The sequence below is a fragment of the Cricetulus griseus genome (assembly GCF_003668045.3).
Source record: "Cricetulus griseus strain 17A/GY chromosome 1 unlocalized genomic scaffold, alternate assembly CriGri-PICRH-1.0 chr1_1, whole genome shotgun sequence".
Taxonomy (NCBI): Eukaryota; Metazoa; Chordata; class Mammalia; order Rodentia; family Cricetidae; genus Cricetulus; species Cricetulus griseus.
In genome coordinates this window covers 163864341-163884917 of record NW_023276807.1, presented here as the reverse complement: position 1 = coordinate 163884917, position 20577 = coordinate 163864341, and the positions used below count along the sequence as shown (strand labels likewise).

At 45.2% G+C, this 20577-nt stretch overlaps 1 protein-coding gene across 5 annotated transcripts in view; it reads left to right on the top strand.

Annotated features, from left to right (window-relative positions):
- The window catches only part of Wdfy3 (WD repeat and FYVE domain containing 3), a 227702-nt gene extending 207671 nt beyond the window's left edge, over positions 1-20031 (top strand). For all 5 annotated transcript variants that reach the window (XM_035453188.1, XM_027388524.2, XM_027388521.2 and 2 more), the window contains 11 exons: positions 55-267; positions 2136-2283; positions 2407-2561; positions 3433-3591; positions 5515-5694; positions 7990-8172; positions 9309-9405; positions 11294-11617; positions 11834-11945; positions 12295-12492; positions 19398-20031. In XM_035453188.1, the coding sequence (XP_035309079.1) occupies positions 55-267; positions 2136-2283; positions 2407-2561; positions 3433-3591; positions 5515-5694; positions 7990-8172; positions 9309-9405; positions 11294-11617; positions 11834-11945; positions 12295-12492; positions 19398-19527 (1899 nt within the window). In that variant the 3' untranslated portion in view covers positions 19528-20031. The remainder of the gene's footprint in view (positions 1-54; positions 268-2135; positions 2284-2406; positions 2562-3432; positions 3592-5514; positions 5695-7989; positions 8173-9308; positions 9406-11293; positions 11618-11833; positions 11946-12294; positions 12493-19397) is intronic.
- Positions 20032-20577: the final 546 nt, after the last annotated feature.

Below are 20577 nucleotides of genomic sequence, written 5' to 3'. Positions count from 1 at the left end.
TTTGGGAACAAGTAATAAAGCAGGACAATGACTCGACCTGTTTTGGAACCACAGGCTTTGGAGTGTGATTATGTAAGTGCCCACCTACACGAATGGATCGACCTGATCTTTGGCTATAAGCAGCAGGGCCCTGCTGCCGTAGAAGCTGTCAACGTCTTCCACCACCTTTTTTATGAGGGTCAAGTGGACATCTACAACATAAATGACCCACTGAAGGAGACAGCTACCATCGGGTTCATTAATAACTTTGGTCAAATCCCTAAGCAGGTATGGGTGTTTGTGTCATTAGTGGGTCCTGTTTGCTTTTTAGGTGATGACCAGGCAGTAGTAATTAACACACAGCCATACCATTTGCCCAGTAAATGCAGTAGATGGCTCACTTTTCCATTTTATAGTCCACAGAAGTAGAAATTTTGTTGTTTGAATATACAAAGGAGGTATATGTTCATGTTTTGTGCTCGACACCCACCAGGAGGTGTTGGAGAGATTTGGTGCCCACTTCTCTCACATGGGACTCCAGTTTAGTTCCCGGCACCCCATCGGGTAGCTCATGGCCATCATAACACTTCTGCCCTGAAGGCATTGCACTCACACACAATTTTTAAAACACCTTTTTTAAAGGCCCTGTACTATTTTTTACAAGATTGCTGTGTTACTTTGGTATAAGAAACCAGCAGAGTTATTTCTAAGACATCCTGTTAAATAAAAGAGAATACTTTCACACCTAGGTGATATAGTCACTGTAAATACATAACTTCGTATGCCAGTGACTTTGCACCATGCCACAGCCATCGTCTTGGTCTTTGTTAAGACTTCTATTGCTGTGATAAACACCACGGACCAAAAGCAACTTGGGGTGGGGCCGGAGGTGTTTTATTTTACAACCTGTAGTTCACCATCCAGGGAACTCAGGACAGGAACTTGGAGGTGGGAGCTCACACAGAGTCCATGGAGAAGTGCTGCTTACTGGCTTGCTCCCAATGACTTTCCCAGACTGCTTTCTTGTGCACACCAGGAATTAGTGGGTTGGTGGTCCTGGAGTGCATGACTGATTAATCAGTCATTAGTCAAGATACTGCCCCACAGGGTTCTCACAGGCCAGTCTGATCAGAGCATTTTCTCACTTGAGGTTCCTTCTTCCCAAATAACTTCAGCTTGTGCTCAGTTACCATAAAACTAGCCAGAACAGTCTTCATGTAAAGTTCTTCAGTGTCTAGGCATGATCTGTTCTGTAATGTGCATTTCTGTATTACAACTTCCAAATCGATGATAATAACAGAACCCTGGCCCATGTCCCTACACGTATCTGAACTAGAAATGGGCCTCAAGGTTTGGGAGTCTGCACCTGTATTCCTGTATGTCCAGTGTTTCCCATTGTTTTCTCTAGTGACCACAGTAAGGTCTCCCGAAAAGTGACTGTGGACCCACCATAGAACTCAGATACTTTCCTCAGCTACAACTTTGGGAAAAACCATTTGAGTGGACTTTTAATATTCGGATCTTGTAGAAATAGTGAACCAAAAAATGCCCAATGTTTCTTTCTTCTTTTAAAAATTTGTTTCATCGGAAAAATAAAAGTGATCCTGGTAACACTGAGTACCTTGATGCTGTAACTTGTCCCTGGTCACTGTGGTTCGAGAGCTTGCAGTCCTCGTAACCCTTTTTATTTCTTCCCTCAAATACAAGAGGGATTCATAAATTTGCAGCAAATCCTGAGCACCCAGGTGGCATCGCCAAGTCACATTAGGGACATCTGTGCAGGGCGTAGCATGCTAAGTCACATGAAGGATGGCCTCGAAGAGCAGTGCCTGCCTTCGGGGACTGAATGAATTAGGTTATGGAGAATGGCTTAACTTTTAAACTCCAGTGTAAATAATTGTCAGTCAACGTGTAGTTTGAGTAGATAACATTTTTTTCAGAAAGTTAATTCAGCTTTGTACTGGGTATGATGACCCCAGCTCTGGCACCATAATCCTGTCACTACTCACTGTGGTAAAGTCTCAGTCTCAGCCTTTGAATTTCTTCAGATGAAAAACAGGGATAATATAGTACATAATGCATGTAAAGCTATGATGCAAAGAAAGCCATGATGCTTGGCGTACATGCCATCCTCCAGAGTGTGTCATCCTCTTTAGTTGTTTAAAAAGCCTCACCCACCAAAGCGAGTGAAGAGTCGACTCAACGGCGACAACATAGGGATCTCCATCCCACCAGGAGTCACAAGTGACAAGATCTTCTTCCATCACCTAGACAACCTGAGGCCTTCCCTGACACCTGTAAAAGGTAAGATGTGGGGCACCGGGCTCTGGGGTTGAGATCTTTTGCCATCGTCTGGTCAGTGCTGCTTGGTGTGTGAGCTTGAGATCTGTAGTCCCCATCTGTCTTAATGCAATCATTTCCTTACAGAACTCAAGGAGCCCGTGGGGCAAATCGTCTGCACAGACAAGGGGATTCTTGCAGTGGAGCAGAACAAGGTTCTGATCCCACCAGCGTGGAACAAGACCTTTGCCTGGGGCTATGCAGACCTCAGCTGCAGACTGGGGACCTATGAGTCAGACAAGGTATGCACTGCTTCCCTTCCTCAGCCTTCCCTTCAGGGTCTGGACAATACAGCTTAACAGCTGGGGAGAAGCCAGGCTAGGCTCTGCCAGCAGCTCCTCAAACACAACTTCCAGATACAGGAAGAGAGCTGCTGGAGTAGTCATGATGCCTGCAGAACAAGTGTTTCTTGGAAATTTGTCAAGGGGGTGCTAACACTTCCCTCCCACTCCCAGAATTCTTATAGGAGATAAGCTGGCAAATTATATAAGAATCCTATAAGCTGGCAAAGGGCTCACCACCATTTCGGCAGCCTGAAAAGCCTCTTTTTTGCCGAGTCACAATCTGGCCACTTACCATGTTATTAGTACCCTAAAGCAGCCCCGTCCCACAGCACAAAAGCTGCCTCCATGTCCCAGGGGAACAGATGGGTGATGTGTCAGTGGATGGACCCTCCCATCCTGACAGACTGCTGTTCACACTGGGCACTGTTCCCTGTGTGCGGTGTGTTCCTTTAAAATGTGGGGTTTCCTTTGCATGCTCTCACTGGCTATAGCAGACATGCCCTTTTACCGTGCTCACATCACACAGGTTGAACATCATTGCCCCAAACTGGATCAAAATCAGACTCTGTTATGAACACAGTCTCTTAATTTTGATGCTTGGCAGCCTCTGTAGTCTAGATGCTCTTCGGCAGTTGGGGTAGAACTATAGTGGAACTGTCACTGTAACTGAACCCTGGTCACTGCAACTGATCCCCGCCCGGAGTGGGAGACAGGACTTGCCTGGGCTGCCTCCAGGGACCTTCCCTGGGAGCTCGGCTCTGCCCTCTCCTGTGTGGCTGAAGTCCACAGCTCTTGGGGGCAGAGTCTCACATCTGATTTGTTTCCACAGGCAGTGACAGTCTATGAATGTTTGTCTGAGTGGGGTCAGATTCTCTGTGCCATCTGCCCCAACCCCAAGCTGGTGATCACAGGTGGAACAAGCACGGTGGTGTGTGTGTGGGAGATGGGCACCTCCAAAGAAAAGGCCAAGCCCCTGACGCTCAAGCAGGTAACCATGCAGCAGGGGAGAGGGCAGGCGCATTCTCGCTCAGCAGCCAGGCTCCAGAAACTGCAAAAGACCTCCTTAAGCCAGAGCCACTCCAGACATGGCAGACAAAACCAGAACATGATTGGGGGAAGTGTTGTTTAGCCATAAGGGGTGAGGCTATATGTTGGTTTTTTGCTTAAGACTGCTTGCAGTTGTATAGCCTCGGCTGTCTTTAGACTCATGATCCCCAACTGCCTGGATGTTGGAATTGCATGAATATGCCACCACAACTGACCCAAAATATGTTAATTTACCAGAAATACTTTTCAGTAGTCAAAATATGCTGTTTCTCAAAAAGTATCTCTTAAAATCTGAAGGAAGTTGTCTTTGAGGGCTTATTTCAGCCTATCAGAGAATAAGAGTTCTGGAACAAATGTATACTGGATTTTTGCAAGTCAAGTATATTTGCTGTAGATTGACATTGATGCTGTCCCTCGGTGGCTCCACTTGACTAGACCACCAAGTTTTAATTTTGTCAGATTCATTCACATGTCCGGCAAACCCCCGATGGTGTATTGATTGATTAATTAATCATTATATGGTTCTATTATTAGTTTTTACTTAATGCAAAAGTTTTTCTTTTTTGTAATTAAGCTATTTTGTGGATCCCATTCTCAACTTCCAATTTTCCGTGGGTTCTAAGGATTGAATTTGGGCAGGAGGCTTATGCTTATACTCTTTTGCCCACAGAGTACTTGATCTGTGAGGGTTTATCACAGGTGTTTTTAAAATAAGGGTGATGCATCTATGTTAGAATTAGAATATAATTTGAAAGCAGTTTATTAATAAACTGTCTCATTTGTTCAGTACCTACTGTGTTGAGGGCTCGAACAGAACTCTGAGCCTCAAGTTATACAAGGTAGTTACTGTGTCTGGGGGTGAGGGAGCACTCCTTAGAATAAAGGGCATGCCAACGTTACCGTTGAGATAAAGCCAGACTCAAATCTGACTTCAAGTCTATCTTAAAGCCAAAATCAGTGTATTATCGCTGTATGGAAAGGATTAAGTCCCTTGTCCAACAATCTTCCACACAGACCAAAGGTTCCTTGGACTCAGTGGGATTGGCCATGTAAAGGCATTCTCTATAGCACCACAAATAAGGCTGCTGGTGTTGCTAACCATGCTCCCAATGGGCTTTGAGCTCATGTGCCATCAGTGTGGATTTAGGACCTAAAACAGCTTTCTGTGTTTGCTCAGCATAACTCCAGATGTCTATATGACCAAAAACTTAAGGCAGCATGCCCCACTGGGACAGGAGTAGTGGTTTTGTCCTAACAGTGATTAGAAACCTTTCTTCAAAATCTTCCTAACCTTCATATATTGTTGTTGCTGGTCCTGTTAACTCTCTTGCTGCAGTCAGTTTGAAGGAGCTTCCCTCCCTGCTGCCCCAGCGCAGACACCTCCCCTGCAGCATAGCAGGACTACAGCATGGTGATATGTCAGGATCACTATCCCTTTATCTGTTAGGACCACAGATCACAACCATGCAGTTTTAATTTCTTTACTTTTGAGTAATGCAATTTTTGCATGTGGGTCATACAATTTTTAACATCGTAGGTGCTCATGCCCATCTAAATAAGAATTTATGACAAAAGAATAGAAACTCAGCTCAAGGTCTCTTCTTTGAATACATAATTGGTACATGATCACATGGGAAGAGTGAAAAGAAAGCCAAGCCAGTTGCAGCAAACATTCCCTCTTTCTTCAAAGGTTGGGGTCACCATTTCCTTCCTGCGGAGAACAGGAAGATGGAGAAGAGTCTAGAGAAGATGCTCTGGGCATCAGCTCTAATAATGAGCCTGTCCTGCTGATAAATCTAGAAGCTTGGGTACAGCTAGCCGGCTCCATCATTGTGACTGGCTTGATTGCTCTTTTCTTTCATAGGCTTTACTCGGCCACACTGATACTGTCACCTGTGCCACGGCATCACTGGCCTATCACATAATTGTCAGTGGGTCCCGAGACCGAACCTGCATCATTTGGGATTTGAACAAGCTGTCATTTCTAACCCAGCTCCGAGGCCACCGAGCTCCCGTTTCTGCTCTTTGTATTAATGAGTTAACAGTAAGTGTATTTAGCAAACATACTGGCCAGACTAAGCACAGACCAAGTCTGTTTTCCAAGTTTATGGATTTTCACATTGCAGAAGCCACTGTATTCTACTTGGTTGATAAGTTGCTTGAGAAGCAAATGGATATTAAATTTTATAACCCAGACAACAGTTTTATCCTAAAAATTTCCATTCACTGCTGTGCAAGAGTTGGTGAAAATAAAACATTCTAGAGTATGTGTCTCTAATTACGGGGAAATAATGGTACTTGTTAAAAATCTAAATTTTGTTGAAAATTTTAATGAAATATATCCAGATTGCTTATGTACAACAAGAAAAAGTGTTAACCCCTGGGTTCATAAATAAAAGAAAAATAATCAATCAGGTTACTTGAAAAAGCAGATTTCAAAGCTACCAAAAGATGCTAGCTTTTTAAAAAGTTAGTGTTTCATATATAAATAAACCAATCAGAATGAAATGAATACATTGCCAGGAATCTCCTGTCAGACCAAGGCCTCCTGAGGTAAACCAGGAGGAGATCCATTGCTGAGCCGGGATAATACACAAGGGGAGCTCAGACATGGGTTTACAAAAGCTGAGTCCTCTCTGTGAGACATCCTGTGTAGATGATTGTCCATTTGCAGATCAATCCTGGAAATTAACCCACATGTTGGACTCATAACTACACATATTCACATACTCACATCTTACCCTGGCCCTGCCCTGGGCTTCCTTCTTAACACAGTATGAGGTTCTTACTGTCATCCACACAGCCTTCAATTCGGAAGGATGCTTACAGATTTGGTTTCTACCAGATACTATTTGTATTACTTAATGTTCTCATCATTATAACTAAATACCTGACAAAAGCAAAAGAGAAAGGGTTTATTTTGGCTAGTGGTATATAAGTGGATACAGTGCATCGTGGTGACGATGACAGCACCTAAAGCATTCTAGTCTACAGGCTATGAGAGTATAAGGCAGTTGTCACTACTGAAGTCTGTAAGAACTAGAAAACTCAAGCTGGAAGTAGGGCCAAGCTGTAGTCCTCAAAGGCCTGCTCTGTAGTGATCCACCTCCACAGATACGCCTCCTGGCTGCAAAGTTCAATAAATACCACCAGTGGCTATCATAGAGTATTCATGAAACTGGGGGATACATTTTACACCCAAACTATAACACTAAGTATTGTACTTTAGTCAAATATCCTATAGTCACTTGAGAAAGAAATTCAGTTCTATTGAATAACACAGTGTCTTGTTGCTAGGAGTAGGTGTGCTCAGAGCTGGGAATGCACCGGGGTGTGCACTGGTGGAAGTCCAGTTTGACTTTGGGGGTCTAATATGAGCACTGCCCCTAAAAAGCTTCCCAAAACCAGGGGCACAATATTAACACCCCCCTCCTGTCTTGCTTAATGAGGTGCTTGATGCCATTATTAGACACTTTGCTTGGCTTGTTCCTACATAACCAAAGTTGTGTTTCTAGTCTGTTTAAGCCAGTGTACACCCCTGGATTACAGTCAGAGCTTCAAACTGTATAGAGGCATTTGGGTTTGTTTTCATTTTGTTTGTTTGTTGAAGATGTCTTAGTGGAGCTGGCTCAGAGGTTAAAAGCACTGGCTGTTCTTCTATATATCCAGGGTTCAATTCCCAGCATGCACATGGTGGCTCATAACTGTCTATAACTCTAGTCCTAGGGGATCTGATGTCCCTCTTCTGGTTTATGTGAACACCAGGTAGGCACACAGGATGCACAGACATGCATGCAAGCAAAACCCTCATACACATAATCTTTTCAAGATGGTTTGGTAATGTCTTAGTGACTCATGGAAAGGTTTCTCTCTCTGACATATACCTCCCATCAACTTCCTTCCATCCTCGACACTCTGTCCAGCTTCTCTAATGAACTGTACTTCCTCCTCTCAATAGAAGCCATTAGGTTTGTTTGTCTCCCTCGCTTGTTGTAAATACAGATTTTACAGTAGATATTACAGTAATCCATAGGATTCATCTGCCTTCACAGTTGTTGAAGAGAGATGCAGCACACCTGAGCTCATAGTTTTCCCTCTGCTCTCTGTTCTTGTTGTTTGAGTTCATTACCTCTCGCCACCATTAGTGATGCCTGGCTCCAGCAAGAACTCCACTTTGAACTTTTGAGGAACCTTCTGTTGACATATCAGCAAGCACTGAATTCTAGGTTACCTTAGAAGTTGGCCAGCCACTAGTCTTCAGGCCAGAAGGTTTTGAGAGCTAAACATGGGATAGAAGCTCAGGGTAAAGAGACTAACAAACTCCCCCTCTTCTTCCCAGGGAGACATTGTGTCCTGTGCAGGCACGTACATCCATGTGTGGAGCATTAATGGCAACCCCATCGTGAGTGTGAACACATTCACTGGCAGGAGTCAACAGATCGTCTGCTGCTGCGTGTCCGAGATGAATGAATGGGACACACAGAATGTCATCGTGACAGGACACTCAGATGGAGTGGTCCGGGTAAGTGACCTGAGGAAAGCCTCCACACTGTTCCCACATGCTTGTACACAGCACACGTGTCTTGAGGCCTTACATCCATGCGCAGGCTAGAGCCTACATGATTCTCCCAGAAACCTAAATGCAGTGCACGTGTTTGCTGCTCTCTCTGTGGGTGAGCATCTCATGAGAGACAGTGTGTGTACTAAGTTCTATCTCTCGGGAGATTTCCCTTTTCTTTGTAGCTATTTTTTTTTTTTTAACCTCTCTGGGCCTATTTCTCTCAATTGTGCCCTTTGTCAAAGCAGGGTGACTGGTCATCACACTCCTTACTTATAGGCACAGGGTTAGAAAGAAGGAAGCTGACAGCCATGTCCAGGCCACATGCCGTGCCTCAGGTGGGTGGGGGATACACACCTCTGTCTGTGTTCATGAGGCTACAGCTTCCACTGCTGAATGTTTAAGGCACTACCAAAATTGCCACAGACAAATGGGCGTGGAGGTGGGGTTTGTATTCATGTATGCAAGACTCAGAGGGCTTTTTGTAGGCAACAGAAGTTTACTTATGTAGTTACTGTATTAGGTACCATTACCATTCTGTTGCTGTGAAGAGACACCATGACCAAGGCAACTTATAAAAGAAAGCATTTAACTGGGGGCGTACAGTTTCAGAGGGTTAATGCATGACCATCATGGCAGGGAGTTTACATCTTATCCTCAAACTGGAGAGGGGGTGGGGCGGGGGGAGAAGGAACAAAAGGGAGAGGGAAGTAGGGAGGGAGAGAGAGTGCCTGGGCCTTTTGAAACCTCAAATCAAATCTCACCTCCAGTGACATGCCTCCACCACCACAGTCACACCTCCTAATCCTTCCTTAGTCTGGAAACCAAACATTAAAATATGTATGCCTCTGAGGCCCATCCTCACTCAGCCACCACGCTGACCACTGTTCTTTCCCTCAAATGAGGGATAGCTACCATATGAGACAAGCAGCCTCATAGGTCCAGAAAAATCTATTGAGAGGCAGCCGCTGCAACCATACACCTACCCCTCAGAGCGAAATGTCATGAGGTAACATGTCAGTCTGTCTCTGGAGTGGTGTTCACTGTCTCCAGTCTGACTCTGGAATGATGTTCAATGTTTCCACATCATTTTCTTGCAGTTCTGGAGGATGGAATTTCTTCAAGTTCCTGAAACACCAGCTCCTGAGCCTGTGGAAGAGCTGGAAATGCAAGAAGGCTGTCCTGAAGCACAGATAGGTATTTAATACTCCAACAACCACCTAGTCCTTCACCGGGGAAAATTCACACCAAATAGTTTAAATAGATGAGGCTGGGTACTATGCACAGCACTGTCTCTCTGCCGTCGTTCCTGTGGTCCTGTGTACCAGGTTTGCTGTAGTTCACCAGTGCTCTCCAAGTGACGCAGTCTTAGTTGACATCTGCATTACAAACTACATATATGAATGGTTCCTCCAAAGTGCTGGAGGCCTGAGTCTCCGTTCTGGGTCAATCAGGCAGCTCCTCAACTGAATTCTACAGCAGATGTGCCCAGCTGTAGGGTGCAGTGTGGACAGAAACAGGTGGTTGCAAGGCTGTTAAATTGTTTATAAGCCACGCATCAGTCCTCAGGCTGCCTGCTCCTGCTCACGTGGGCATTACTTCCAACTGAAGACTGTTAGCTGTTATTTCTCAAGCACTTGAGACAGAGCCAGTGGCATCCTGCCCTGTGCTTCTCATCTCCACAGATGCTTCTCTTCCTGATCTAGCACTAATGACTTGCTGTAAAGAATCAGTTTTCACTTTGATAACCTTCATGTCACCGCTGTGTGGTTTAGCTTCTGCGCACTGAGAATTGAATGACTTTGATGATATAAGGGGCTTCTATGGGAAAAGACACATTATCAGAAGGGCACAAAGTACTGCTTTCTGTGCCAGAAAAACAGTCCCATTATCAGGACATGTTAATTTCTTGCATTATATTGATAATGTAAATTCCCACAGGCTAAATTGTAGCCTCAAGAGAGTATGTGAAGTGTTGATGGAGAGAACATAAAATTCGGAAATTTGATTCAGTAACTGTTTGGGGGCATTAGGTTACAGGGTTTGGTGAGAAGTGAATAACAGCAGAAGAGGGGATAAGTAAATGACATGGAGGAAGGGTCGGACACAGGGTCAAGTGAACACCCATGTGTCTTGCTCCATGTGTATTCTACTGTGGCAGTTTTGCAGAAGGGCAAAGCAGTGCACAGAGAAGGACTGACCAGTATACCAGGGATGAGACTAGAGGAAGGCAAGCTAGGGCCTCCCAGGAGGTCAGAGGCATCCCTCAGCAGCTTAGGCCTGATGATAAGTCTGAGATACACCAGTAACATGTGTGTTGCTGATAAGGAAATAGGTGTGTATAGTATGCTGGCACTTGCATGGTTGCTGTCAGTTTCTCACATCTGTCTTTTTCCCATGGGTCTTCTTTTTGGGTGATGTCACTGAGGAGGTTGGTAATTGGTTTGAGGAAATGTAACATGAAAAAGGGGAGGAAAGATGCAAAGTTAAAACATTCATAAGACGCTTACTCATCTTAGAAGGCACGTGGTTACCGATTGCCACAGTCAAGGCCCCATGCTTCTGTCCTTCCTTCACTGTTTGCAAGAGCGCAGGGTAATAGAAGAATGTCAGCATCAAGAGACATGGCAGGGAGGAGCTTGGAGGTGGGGGAGATACTCTACGTAGAAGGAATTAGGTAAAATTTTACACACAGAAGTTGTGTCCTTAAAGACAGGTAGCACTAGTTCCTAGAGATACTGGAAAGACAGGTCATAGAGATAAATGCCATCTTCAAACCTTCATGAGGGGGAGCAGGTTGAGGGCAGAGCCAGAGGAGCCAGACTGTGTTGGGGTTGGGGAACGTGGCTTGGGTTCTACTATAAAATACCAAGCTAAGGATTTTCTCAGACATGGTCTATAAAACGGAATTCTGAGACAGATCCTACACTTCCTTGCAATGTGTAGCCTTACTAGAAATACTTGGCTTAAAGTGTTATGTCAGTTGTGATTGTGCCTCCCACCTAATAGAAGAAAACAGAACCAGGACCACAGTAAGCCTAACTGATGTGTCTGCCATCTCTTGTCTCCCTCATGCTTTACCCAGGGCAGCAAGCCCAAGATGAAGACAGCACTGATTCTGAAACAGAGGAGCCGAGCATCAGCCAGGATCCGAAGGAACCACCCAGCCAGCCCAGCAGCACCAGCCACAGGCCCCGGGCAGCCTCCTGCAGAGCCACTGCCACATGGTGTACTGACAGCGGCTCTGATGACTCCAGGCGCTGGTCGGACCAGCTCAGCCTTGATGAAAAAGATGGCTTCATATTTGTGAACTATTCCGAGGGCCAGACCAGAGCACATCTACAGGGCCCCCTCGCCCACTCCCACCCTAACCCCATCGAAGCACGGAATTACAGCCGATTGAAACCTGGTAACTTGAGGTCTGGTGTCTTTCTCCCTGGCTGTGAGCAGTGTGACACGTTTTGGGCTGTGGGGTCCAACTCCCGTGAGGCCCTGTCCTGCACCACAGACAACAGTTCTCCTATAGGTCAAGATAGACATGTTTTAAACAAGAAACCACAATCCAAAATCTACTTTCATTCATGTCGCTCCCTAGATTTAGCTTGTCTCTGTCTTCCACTTCCAGGGTACCGGTGGGAGCGGCAGCTGGTGTTCAGAAGCAAACTGACTATGCACACAGCCTTTGATCGAAAGGACAATGCACACCCAGCTGAAGTCACCGCATTGGGTGTTTCCAAGTAAGGGCCAGGCTTCTTCAAGCCCATCTCTCTTTCTGGGTCATTTGCATAGCTAGGGACTCATATTCCAACCCAATCCTTGAGGCATGTGTTATCCTATGTAGCTGGTCTGAATCTTCTAGCCTGAAACTTGACACTGTGTGGATTTTAATTTCCAACAAATAAGCCAAAATGCTACCTGTGTGCTCTAAAGCCACAGTGAGGTTTGAGCCAAAGAAAGTGAAATGGGAAAATAAATCCAAGCTTGGTTTTATTTTTTATCTATTTTAACTAACTTCCTTTGAGGGAATTGGGGCTTCCTCTGAACACCATGAGCCCTGAACTACAGGCCATGTCATGTTTCCCACAGGGACCATAGCAGAATCCTGGTCGGTGACAGTCGGGGCCGAGTGTTCAGCTGGTCTGTGAGTGACCAACCCGGCCGCTCTGCTGCTGACCACTGGGTGAAGGATGAAGGTGGCGACAGCTGCTCAGGTTGCTCCGTGCGCTTCTCCCTCACAGAGAGACGGCACCATTGCAGGAACTGTGGGCAGCTCTTCTGTCAGAAGTGAGTTTTCTGAGTTATGCAGATTATAGGTGAAGGCTGTTTGCTGTGCCCTGCACAAGTTCTCATTTGCTTTGGTGTGCCCACTATAGGATGGTGGTTTAATGCAACCAATTTTCACCTTCGTTCTCTTCCTTTTTTATACTTGAGTTATTTCTCTCATAGAAAGTACAGAAATAATCATCAAAAATGTGTCACCCTGACTTCAAATGCACATGTGCATGTCATCGTAATTGTTGTAGAGGCACAGGGGTTATGTGCACATCCACATTGCACATAGGCCTCCAGTCTGTCCCATCTTGAGTGATAGCACATTCTCCTCCATGAGTCTTCATTCCCCTCAGCATTTGACACTCTGTTCAGAGAGTCTTGTTTGTTTTTCTCAACTTTATACCATGCACTGTTTGCACTTTTCTGTGAAGTTGTACTCAGTTTTCTAATCCATTCACAGATAACCATTAATTCCAGTATATTTACTTTAGCCATGTGCTGAGTATTTTACCTCAGGACTGTGTAGAAATGTATTTCCTATACTCACCTTCTAAGGATTCTTGGCATTATCTTTCCATTTTGCAAAAACTATAAATAATGCTACAGTATGTTCTCTTCTAAGTGCCAATTCCTGTCCAGGAGACAGATTAGAACATCCTACAGTCCTGGGACAGTAGTGCTATATCACCTGGCCTCTAGCAGGACACAGTAACCTTCCATATTCTTAGTCATGCTTGGTATTGCCAAGCCTTTGTCATTTTGCCAATCTGATGGTTACGGAAATGTATTTGTTCTCTTAACTTGCAATGCTAAGGTCAAGTTTTACTTTTTACATTTAATCTTTAACCTATTTGGAGTATAACATTAGGTTATGATAAGGCAGGAGTCTATCTTGGCCCAGAATGAACATGAGCTTGGCATCATCTGATCACACATGCAGGCCTCTCTTGCCCTGCACACACAGAAGAGATCCCCTGGACATTCCACTCTGATGCCCACATTGCCTCACTGTAAATGCCTCCACAGAAAACAGCTGTATAACCATTTTCTAAGGTGGGTTCTAAGGTTTCACAGGCAACATATGGTTCCTAGTGAGGAGGTGCTCACTGTTACCTCAGATAAGCTACTGAAGCCCTTTGAGCTTGTTCTCTATGGGTAAATGGTGTTTCGAGCTGTTAAGAAAACCAAATGATAGCAAGTGCGGAGACAAAGGACAGCTGGGTTTTTAAGGTGTTCTAATTACTGTTTTTTCTTAAACCTCTGTTCTTGGAAGTGGATTGCAAGGTGAATTAGCAGGAATGTCATTGCCAGCATTTCAGACTAGGACTCTTATGAGGTGGGGCGGAGGATCCTGTTGCATAGCACTGTGCTTTGACCTTGTAATTACGAGTGGAGCACCCCAGTGTGATGCTCAACACTGCCACATACCTGTTCTTTGTAGTGTTTTCAAAGTATTAAGTATAAGTAATTCTTTAAATTATCCATTGCTTTCATATGTGCATTGAAGGCTGTTGAGAACATTGACTAAGTGGTAACTGTTGTGTAGGCCCAGAGGGAAACTGTGTAGGAAGGTGCAGCCTGGCACATAGCCTTCCTGCCCTCTGCTGCTGAGAAATGCTTCCCTCCTGGGCATTTGCATACAATCCCTCACCAGTCAGGACCCTCTTTGGCCCTTGGTTTATTTTCTGACACTCAGGTAAACATTAATCTGCACCTCCGTTTTGAGAGAGTCCAAGCTGAAAGCAGCATGCCTGTCATTTCCTGCTGTATGCTATGAAAAGAAACCCACGGTACTTTTTAAAGACCATGAACACATCTTAAGTAGCCTGTGGGAGCACTTCTCTCTAGATAATAGAAATAAGAGCACTGCGCTTAACAAGAAAAGCCAAAGAAAGTACTTTTAAGAAATGATTGCAGAACTGGGGTGCAGTCTACTTGCAACACTTGCTAGCATGTTTGGAACACCCTGTATTCCCATTTATGAGGCCCCAACTATCTCACTTTCCAGGGTTAGTTCTCCAGTACATAGAATAAAAATGATCAACTGGGTGTGGTGATGCACGCCTTTAGTCCCGGCACTCAGGAGGCAAAGGCAGATGCATCTCTGAGTTCAAGAGCGAGTTCCAGAACAGCCAGGGCTACACAGAGAAACCTTGTCTCAAAAAAAAAAAAACAAAAAACAAACAAAAAAAACAATAATAATAATGATCAAGGAGCTAAGCAAAATGTTCAAGAACAAAACTTGTGTGGTAGCCAAAGTGTCCTTTTAGATAAGCAGTGATTAAACAGCACAGGTGCTATTTAGAGCCATGCAGCATTTACCTATTTCTCCACAAAGACCCGAAGAATCATAAGTATAGCTGCATACCAAGTTGAGTGGTTGTGAGTGAACACTGGAAATCGATATAGGAAAAACAGAAACCTTGTAAAACCTTGAGATTTGAGACAGAGGCACCTTAGGAGGAAATATCCCAGCACACCTCTCTCCTTGCCCTACTTTGCTGTGGTGCCAGGGGCAGAGAAGTCTGCCTTCTTCCTAGTAATGACAAAGGAGAATCTCAGCAAAGTAGCAAGGCAGACACTGGGGATACGATACCATCCTGGGAAGAGCCTCAGCCCACACAGGCTTATAGCTTAGCTAGCCAAGAAACCTGTGCTCTGCCCACGGGCCGATCACTTCATCTCCCACTGAACTGCCAGGAGCCATGTTGAAAAAAAACGACCCACCTATGAGACCCCACAAATACTCGATCACATTGGCTTCTGGGTGGCTGCCTCAGGAACCAGACATGGGTCAGAAGAGTAACTCTGACACAGGGTGCTAGGAGGGCTACACTGGAAAGCAGAAGGGTACATCAAGGTTATTGGAACCTGTCCTCAAGGGTGCGGCCAGTTGTGACTGTTTTAAAATAGGTACCTGAACAGAAGGAAGGCTGTTGTACACATTGACTCCCATCCCCCAAACACACAATGTTCCCAAGAACTCTGTGGTTCCATTGTTCCCATGCACAAAGAACCTTCCATATGTGCAACAGTGCACAGTCCCAGCTGTGGGTAGGGCCCTGGGACACACAGTCTGTGGATGTCTGGGGAGAAACATTGCCGGTGGTACTGACATTCCACTCTCACCCCCTCCTGCAGGCATTTCAGAATCAGGAAGAGGGAAGCTTCAGGGTCATCCCCAGACATGCACAGGGTGGGGAAGGGACTCTGCAGTTCTGTTCTGTGTGGGTAGAGAGGAATACACTTCCTGCTGTCAGCACAGCTATGATGGTCCCTGCCATAAGTCATAGAAACACACATGATCTGCTTGTGTACTGCTTACAGAGGTGGGCGTGAGTGTCACGAGGGGGGCGTTGTGATCCCACCCCCAGCTCTTCCTCTGAAACAGCTGGGCCCATACCTTTAGTCAGAGGAGAGTCTTTAGGTACCTCAACTGCACTGGTGTAGCTGGTGACAGATCTTAAAAGTGGCAATGTCAGCAGCGGTGCCTGAGGAGACCATCACCCACACATACACACTGCACCCCACATTCTGCCATCTACTCTATACTGCTAGAGTATGCCCATCACACATGTCCACGGGACAGGGGTTCCCTCCAGCCTCCATCCAGAAGGCCCTAGGCCTAGCCTCACTAATGGCAGGTAGAGACATTCACCTCTGTCCCAGTTTGCTTTTCCTGTTGCTGTGATAAATAACATGACCAAAGCAACTTGGGTCAGATAGGGTTTGGCTGGCTTATACTTAAGGTAATAGTTCTTTTCTGAGGGAAGTCAGGGCAGGAACTCAAACAGAAACTGGGGAGAAACCATGGAGGAATGCTACATCATCCACTTTGCTTATTCTGGCTCACACTCAACCAGCCTTCTTATACAATCCAGGACGGCTTGCCCAGAGGTGGCACCTTCCACAGTGGGCTTGGCCCTCCTATATCAATTAGCAATCAAAAAGTGCCCCACAGCCATGCCCATGAGCCAATTTGGTGGAGGTAGGCCTTCCACTGAGACTTTGTTTTCCAAGGTGACTTGTGTGTCAAGTTGATAATTAACCAGTACAACTCCATGAGATGTACAGATCTCAATGTAAAAACACAAAAAGTATGAAAAACTAAGGTAATGTGGCCCTTCCTCAGTAACATGGCTCTGAAATAACCAGCTCCAAATACACCAAAGCGGATGGAAGCAGTCAAAGAGATGACAGCAATCCCAGGCACCTTAAAATGAGTACATAGGCTTAAGTACCTGGAATTATACAGCTTGGGAAATGAAGAGTGGCTGAGGGGACAGCTCAGAGGATGAGTGCTCGCCATGAAAGATTGAGGACCCATATGAGAAGCTGGGCATGGTGTTGCAGGCTCTGGGGGATCAGCCATTCTAGCCTGGTCAGCGGTCTTCAGAAACCTCGTGATGGCTCTTAAAGAGGTTGGCCTCTGCCCTGCACACATACACTCACATGTACACACACGCGCGCGCATACACACCCATACACACACACACACACACACACACACACACACACACACACACACACACACACGGCATGACATCTAAACATCTAAACTGAAGGATGAAATGGAAGACAGTAAAAGGCTGGAAGGCCACCCATGTTCACAAACTAGAAGAATGCCTATTGTCAAGATGTCTACTGCTATACAAAGTAAGCTCAGATTCATTGTGGTCCCCTTCAGAATACCAATGTTGTTCTTTGCAGAACTATGGAAAACAACCTAAAGTTAATATGGAAACAAAAAGAAGTCAGAGTCATGATAGCTATAGCAGCAAGGTGCTGAGATAAAAGCAGATAGGTTAGTGGCATGCCAACACGCATGTCAAGCCTGCGTGTTGTGGCTGACTGATAAGTTGCCAGAAACACACTGAAGATAACAGCTTTGTCAACCCTGGGTTTGGAAAACCAAGTAACCACATACAGGAGACAAAGGCTTGACCCTCTCTGTTACCTTGTGTGGACATCAGCTCGAACACTTTGGTGCATGACCATCTGCTCTCAATGTGCAGAAGGAAAACACAGGAGAGATATGCTGTAAAATACTGGTGTAGGCCGGGCGGTGTTGGCACACGCCTGTAATCCCAGCACCAGGGAGGCAGAGGCAGCCTGGTTTACAGAGCAAGTTCCAGGACAGCCAAGGCTACATAGAGAAATCCTATCTCAGAAAAACAAAAAAAGAAAGATACTGGTTTAGGCAGTTTTCTAGATCAGACTCTAAAGCACCAAAAGCAAAAGTTGACAAATAGAATCTCATAAAACACAAAGATCCTGCCCAGAAAAGGGTGTGATGAACAAATGAAGAGACCGCCTATAAAATGGCAGAAAGTATGCTTGGCTATTCACACAGGGTTCATATCTATTATGTTTGAAAAAAAACTAGGTCATCTAGATTCAAAGTTGGGTAAGTGGTCCGAATACATACTTCACAGATAACCAATAAATATGAAAAATACTCATTGTCATTAGACATCAGGTAAATACAAAAAAAAAAAAAAAAAATGGCAGTGAGATTCCATCTGACCCTAGTCTAAATAGCTGTCACCAATAAAACAGTAACAAAACGCTCCTGAGGACAGGAGGACAAGAGGCTCTTATGGACTGCTGAGATGAAAATTAGTGTAGTCTGTATGGAAAACTCAAGATCAGAGCTGCCATGTGGCCCCGCTGTCCTTGAGTATGCATCCAAAGAATGAAAATCAAAATATGAGCATACCTGCATAGATAGCCATGTTCATGGTAGCTATAGTCACAGAACCCGAGAGAGCCAGCTTCAGTGTCCAGCGATGGGTGAGTGCATTCAAAGATGCTGCACATTTAAAAGATGGCTGTAGAGGAGCCCCATGACCCGAGTTCAAATCTAGGGACCCACACAATGGAAGATGAGAACAAACTCCCAGAGGTTGTGCTCTGACTTCCATATATGCTACATGCACGTGCACATGCTAAATAAAATGTAAGAATGGTGTGAGTTTCTGGTGTGTGTATACACACACAGTATTAGTTGTCCTTAAAGTGATGAAACTGAAGAGCATTTGTAATAAGTGCAACAGGCCATACAGAGAAAGACAAATGTAGAGGCATCACACATTCAAGGCCGCCATATACTGAAACTTTAAATAAATAAATAAAAGTTGGCCTGACCTGAAAGTAGGGTAGTGATTAGTAGATATTTATTAAGGTGCTGGGGATGGGAGGCAAAGACAGAAGGGAGGAGTGGTTAGGATCAGTGCCTGCAGCATACATGTGTAAAAACAGCACTGGGGCTATTAATAAGTATGTGATATGTATAGAAATGAAATGAGCAGTGAGCAGTTAGTTCCCTATGAGGAAATAGATTCCAAACACGGAAAGACATCTAAGTGGGTGGTGGAGCAAGATGGGCATCCAGTCTTCCAATCAAAGGGGCAAAGTTGGGCTCAATGACAACATTGCCACACTTGCCCTGCCTGTAGTCCGGGGAGCTAGGAGAGAGCCCTGCGCACATGTGAGGTCACAGGACAACTCTCACTGGTCAGTTTTTGACTTCCACAACATGGAGCTCAGTGACACAAGTCAGGTCTTCTGGCTTGTCATCAGGCTCCTCTACCCCCGAGCCACCTCCCTGACCCAGAGCAGTGATTCCTAAGCAATTAAAAGCTACTGATGCTCAGGGTAGGTGCAGTTCCTCCACTCACAGGTGTCTGGAAACCCTCACTTGGTTTCTGATTTTCTAATTTTCTCTGGTCAGAGAAATGGCTCCTAGGCCAACAACGGGAGCACCAGCCAGCATGGCCTTGGACACTGTCGTGGTGTCCTGCTGCCTTTGACACCAGACTGCCTACTCTCCGGTCCAGTTTCATGTTCCTTGTGTCCTCACCCAGTTGTGGCTTGTGGAAGGGATCTGTAACTAACTTACTTTCCCTTTCCTTTAGGTGCAGTCGATTTCAGTCAGAAATCAAGCGCTTGAAAATCTCATCCCCAGTGAGAGTCTGTCAGAACTGTTACTACAGCTTACAGCATGAGAGAGGGACAGAAGATGGGCCTCGAAACTGCCGAGACTGAGGGAGACCACGGATGGCCCAGGGAGCTCTTTGGGTCCTGCCACGGCTTCGAAGGCATTGAAGCAGTCTCTATTTACCACACACCTCTTCACGCTGAGTGTTTGAAGTGTTGAGTTCAAAGGGATCATTGGATCACGGGTTCCAGGCCAGTGACTGGCAGGCACTATGCAGTGACCAGCACAAGAAGAAAGCAAGGTGGTTCCTGAGGGTGTTTCAGAACCTGGGTCTCCCATAGTGTAGCCATCTCCAAGAGCAAACTCCGTGCGCCCCAACTGTCTTTCTTGCATCTCATTTTTATAGAGCTATTCATCCTTGTTTGGAAAAATCAACAAAAACTTAAAAAAAAAAAGGCTTCTAGGAAACGGTTGTGAATCTGACTTCTTGGCAAGCAGCTGTGTATATTGTAAATAGGTATAAAGGCCTTTTTTTCTAAATAAGGACCTAATTGCCTGTAACATGAGACTTCAAACTAAGCCACTAACTCAATGAACTATTTAATATTTAAGGTTTGTCTAACATCTCTCAATTATAAATATGGGTTTTTTTAATCCTCAAAGACATTATCTGTAATATTTTTTTTTTCCTGTTCAAACCAAGCCTGTGTGCCTGATACCATTTCTTTCAAGTTGCCCACAGTATCTCCACTTAAAATAGGCTAGTAACCAAAATAATGTAGCCCTGCTTTAGGAGCTAGTGTGGGAGGAAAGAAGTCTGATCATAAGGTAACCTGCACATACCTGAGCGTGCCGTTCTGACTGCATACCGCCACAGTGTTGTTCGTATGTGGCAAGCCCCTTAAACGGACCCGTGCATGGGCTGTGTGGTCCCAGCACACCTCAGCACCAATGGCCTGAAGGGGACCAGGTGACCAGTGTCAGGCAGGACACAGCCCTGCCTCAGTTAGTGGAAATATATTTGCATGTAACCCCAGATTAGCTTCTCTGCATAGAACATAACAGGTGTCTGTCTTTGGAGACACTGTTCTACTACAGCTTATTTTCAAAAAAAGGGTTTAAAAAAAAGTGTACAGAATTAACATTTAAACCTTGTG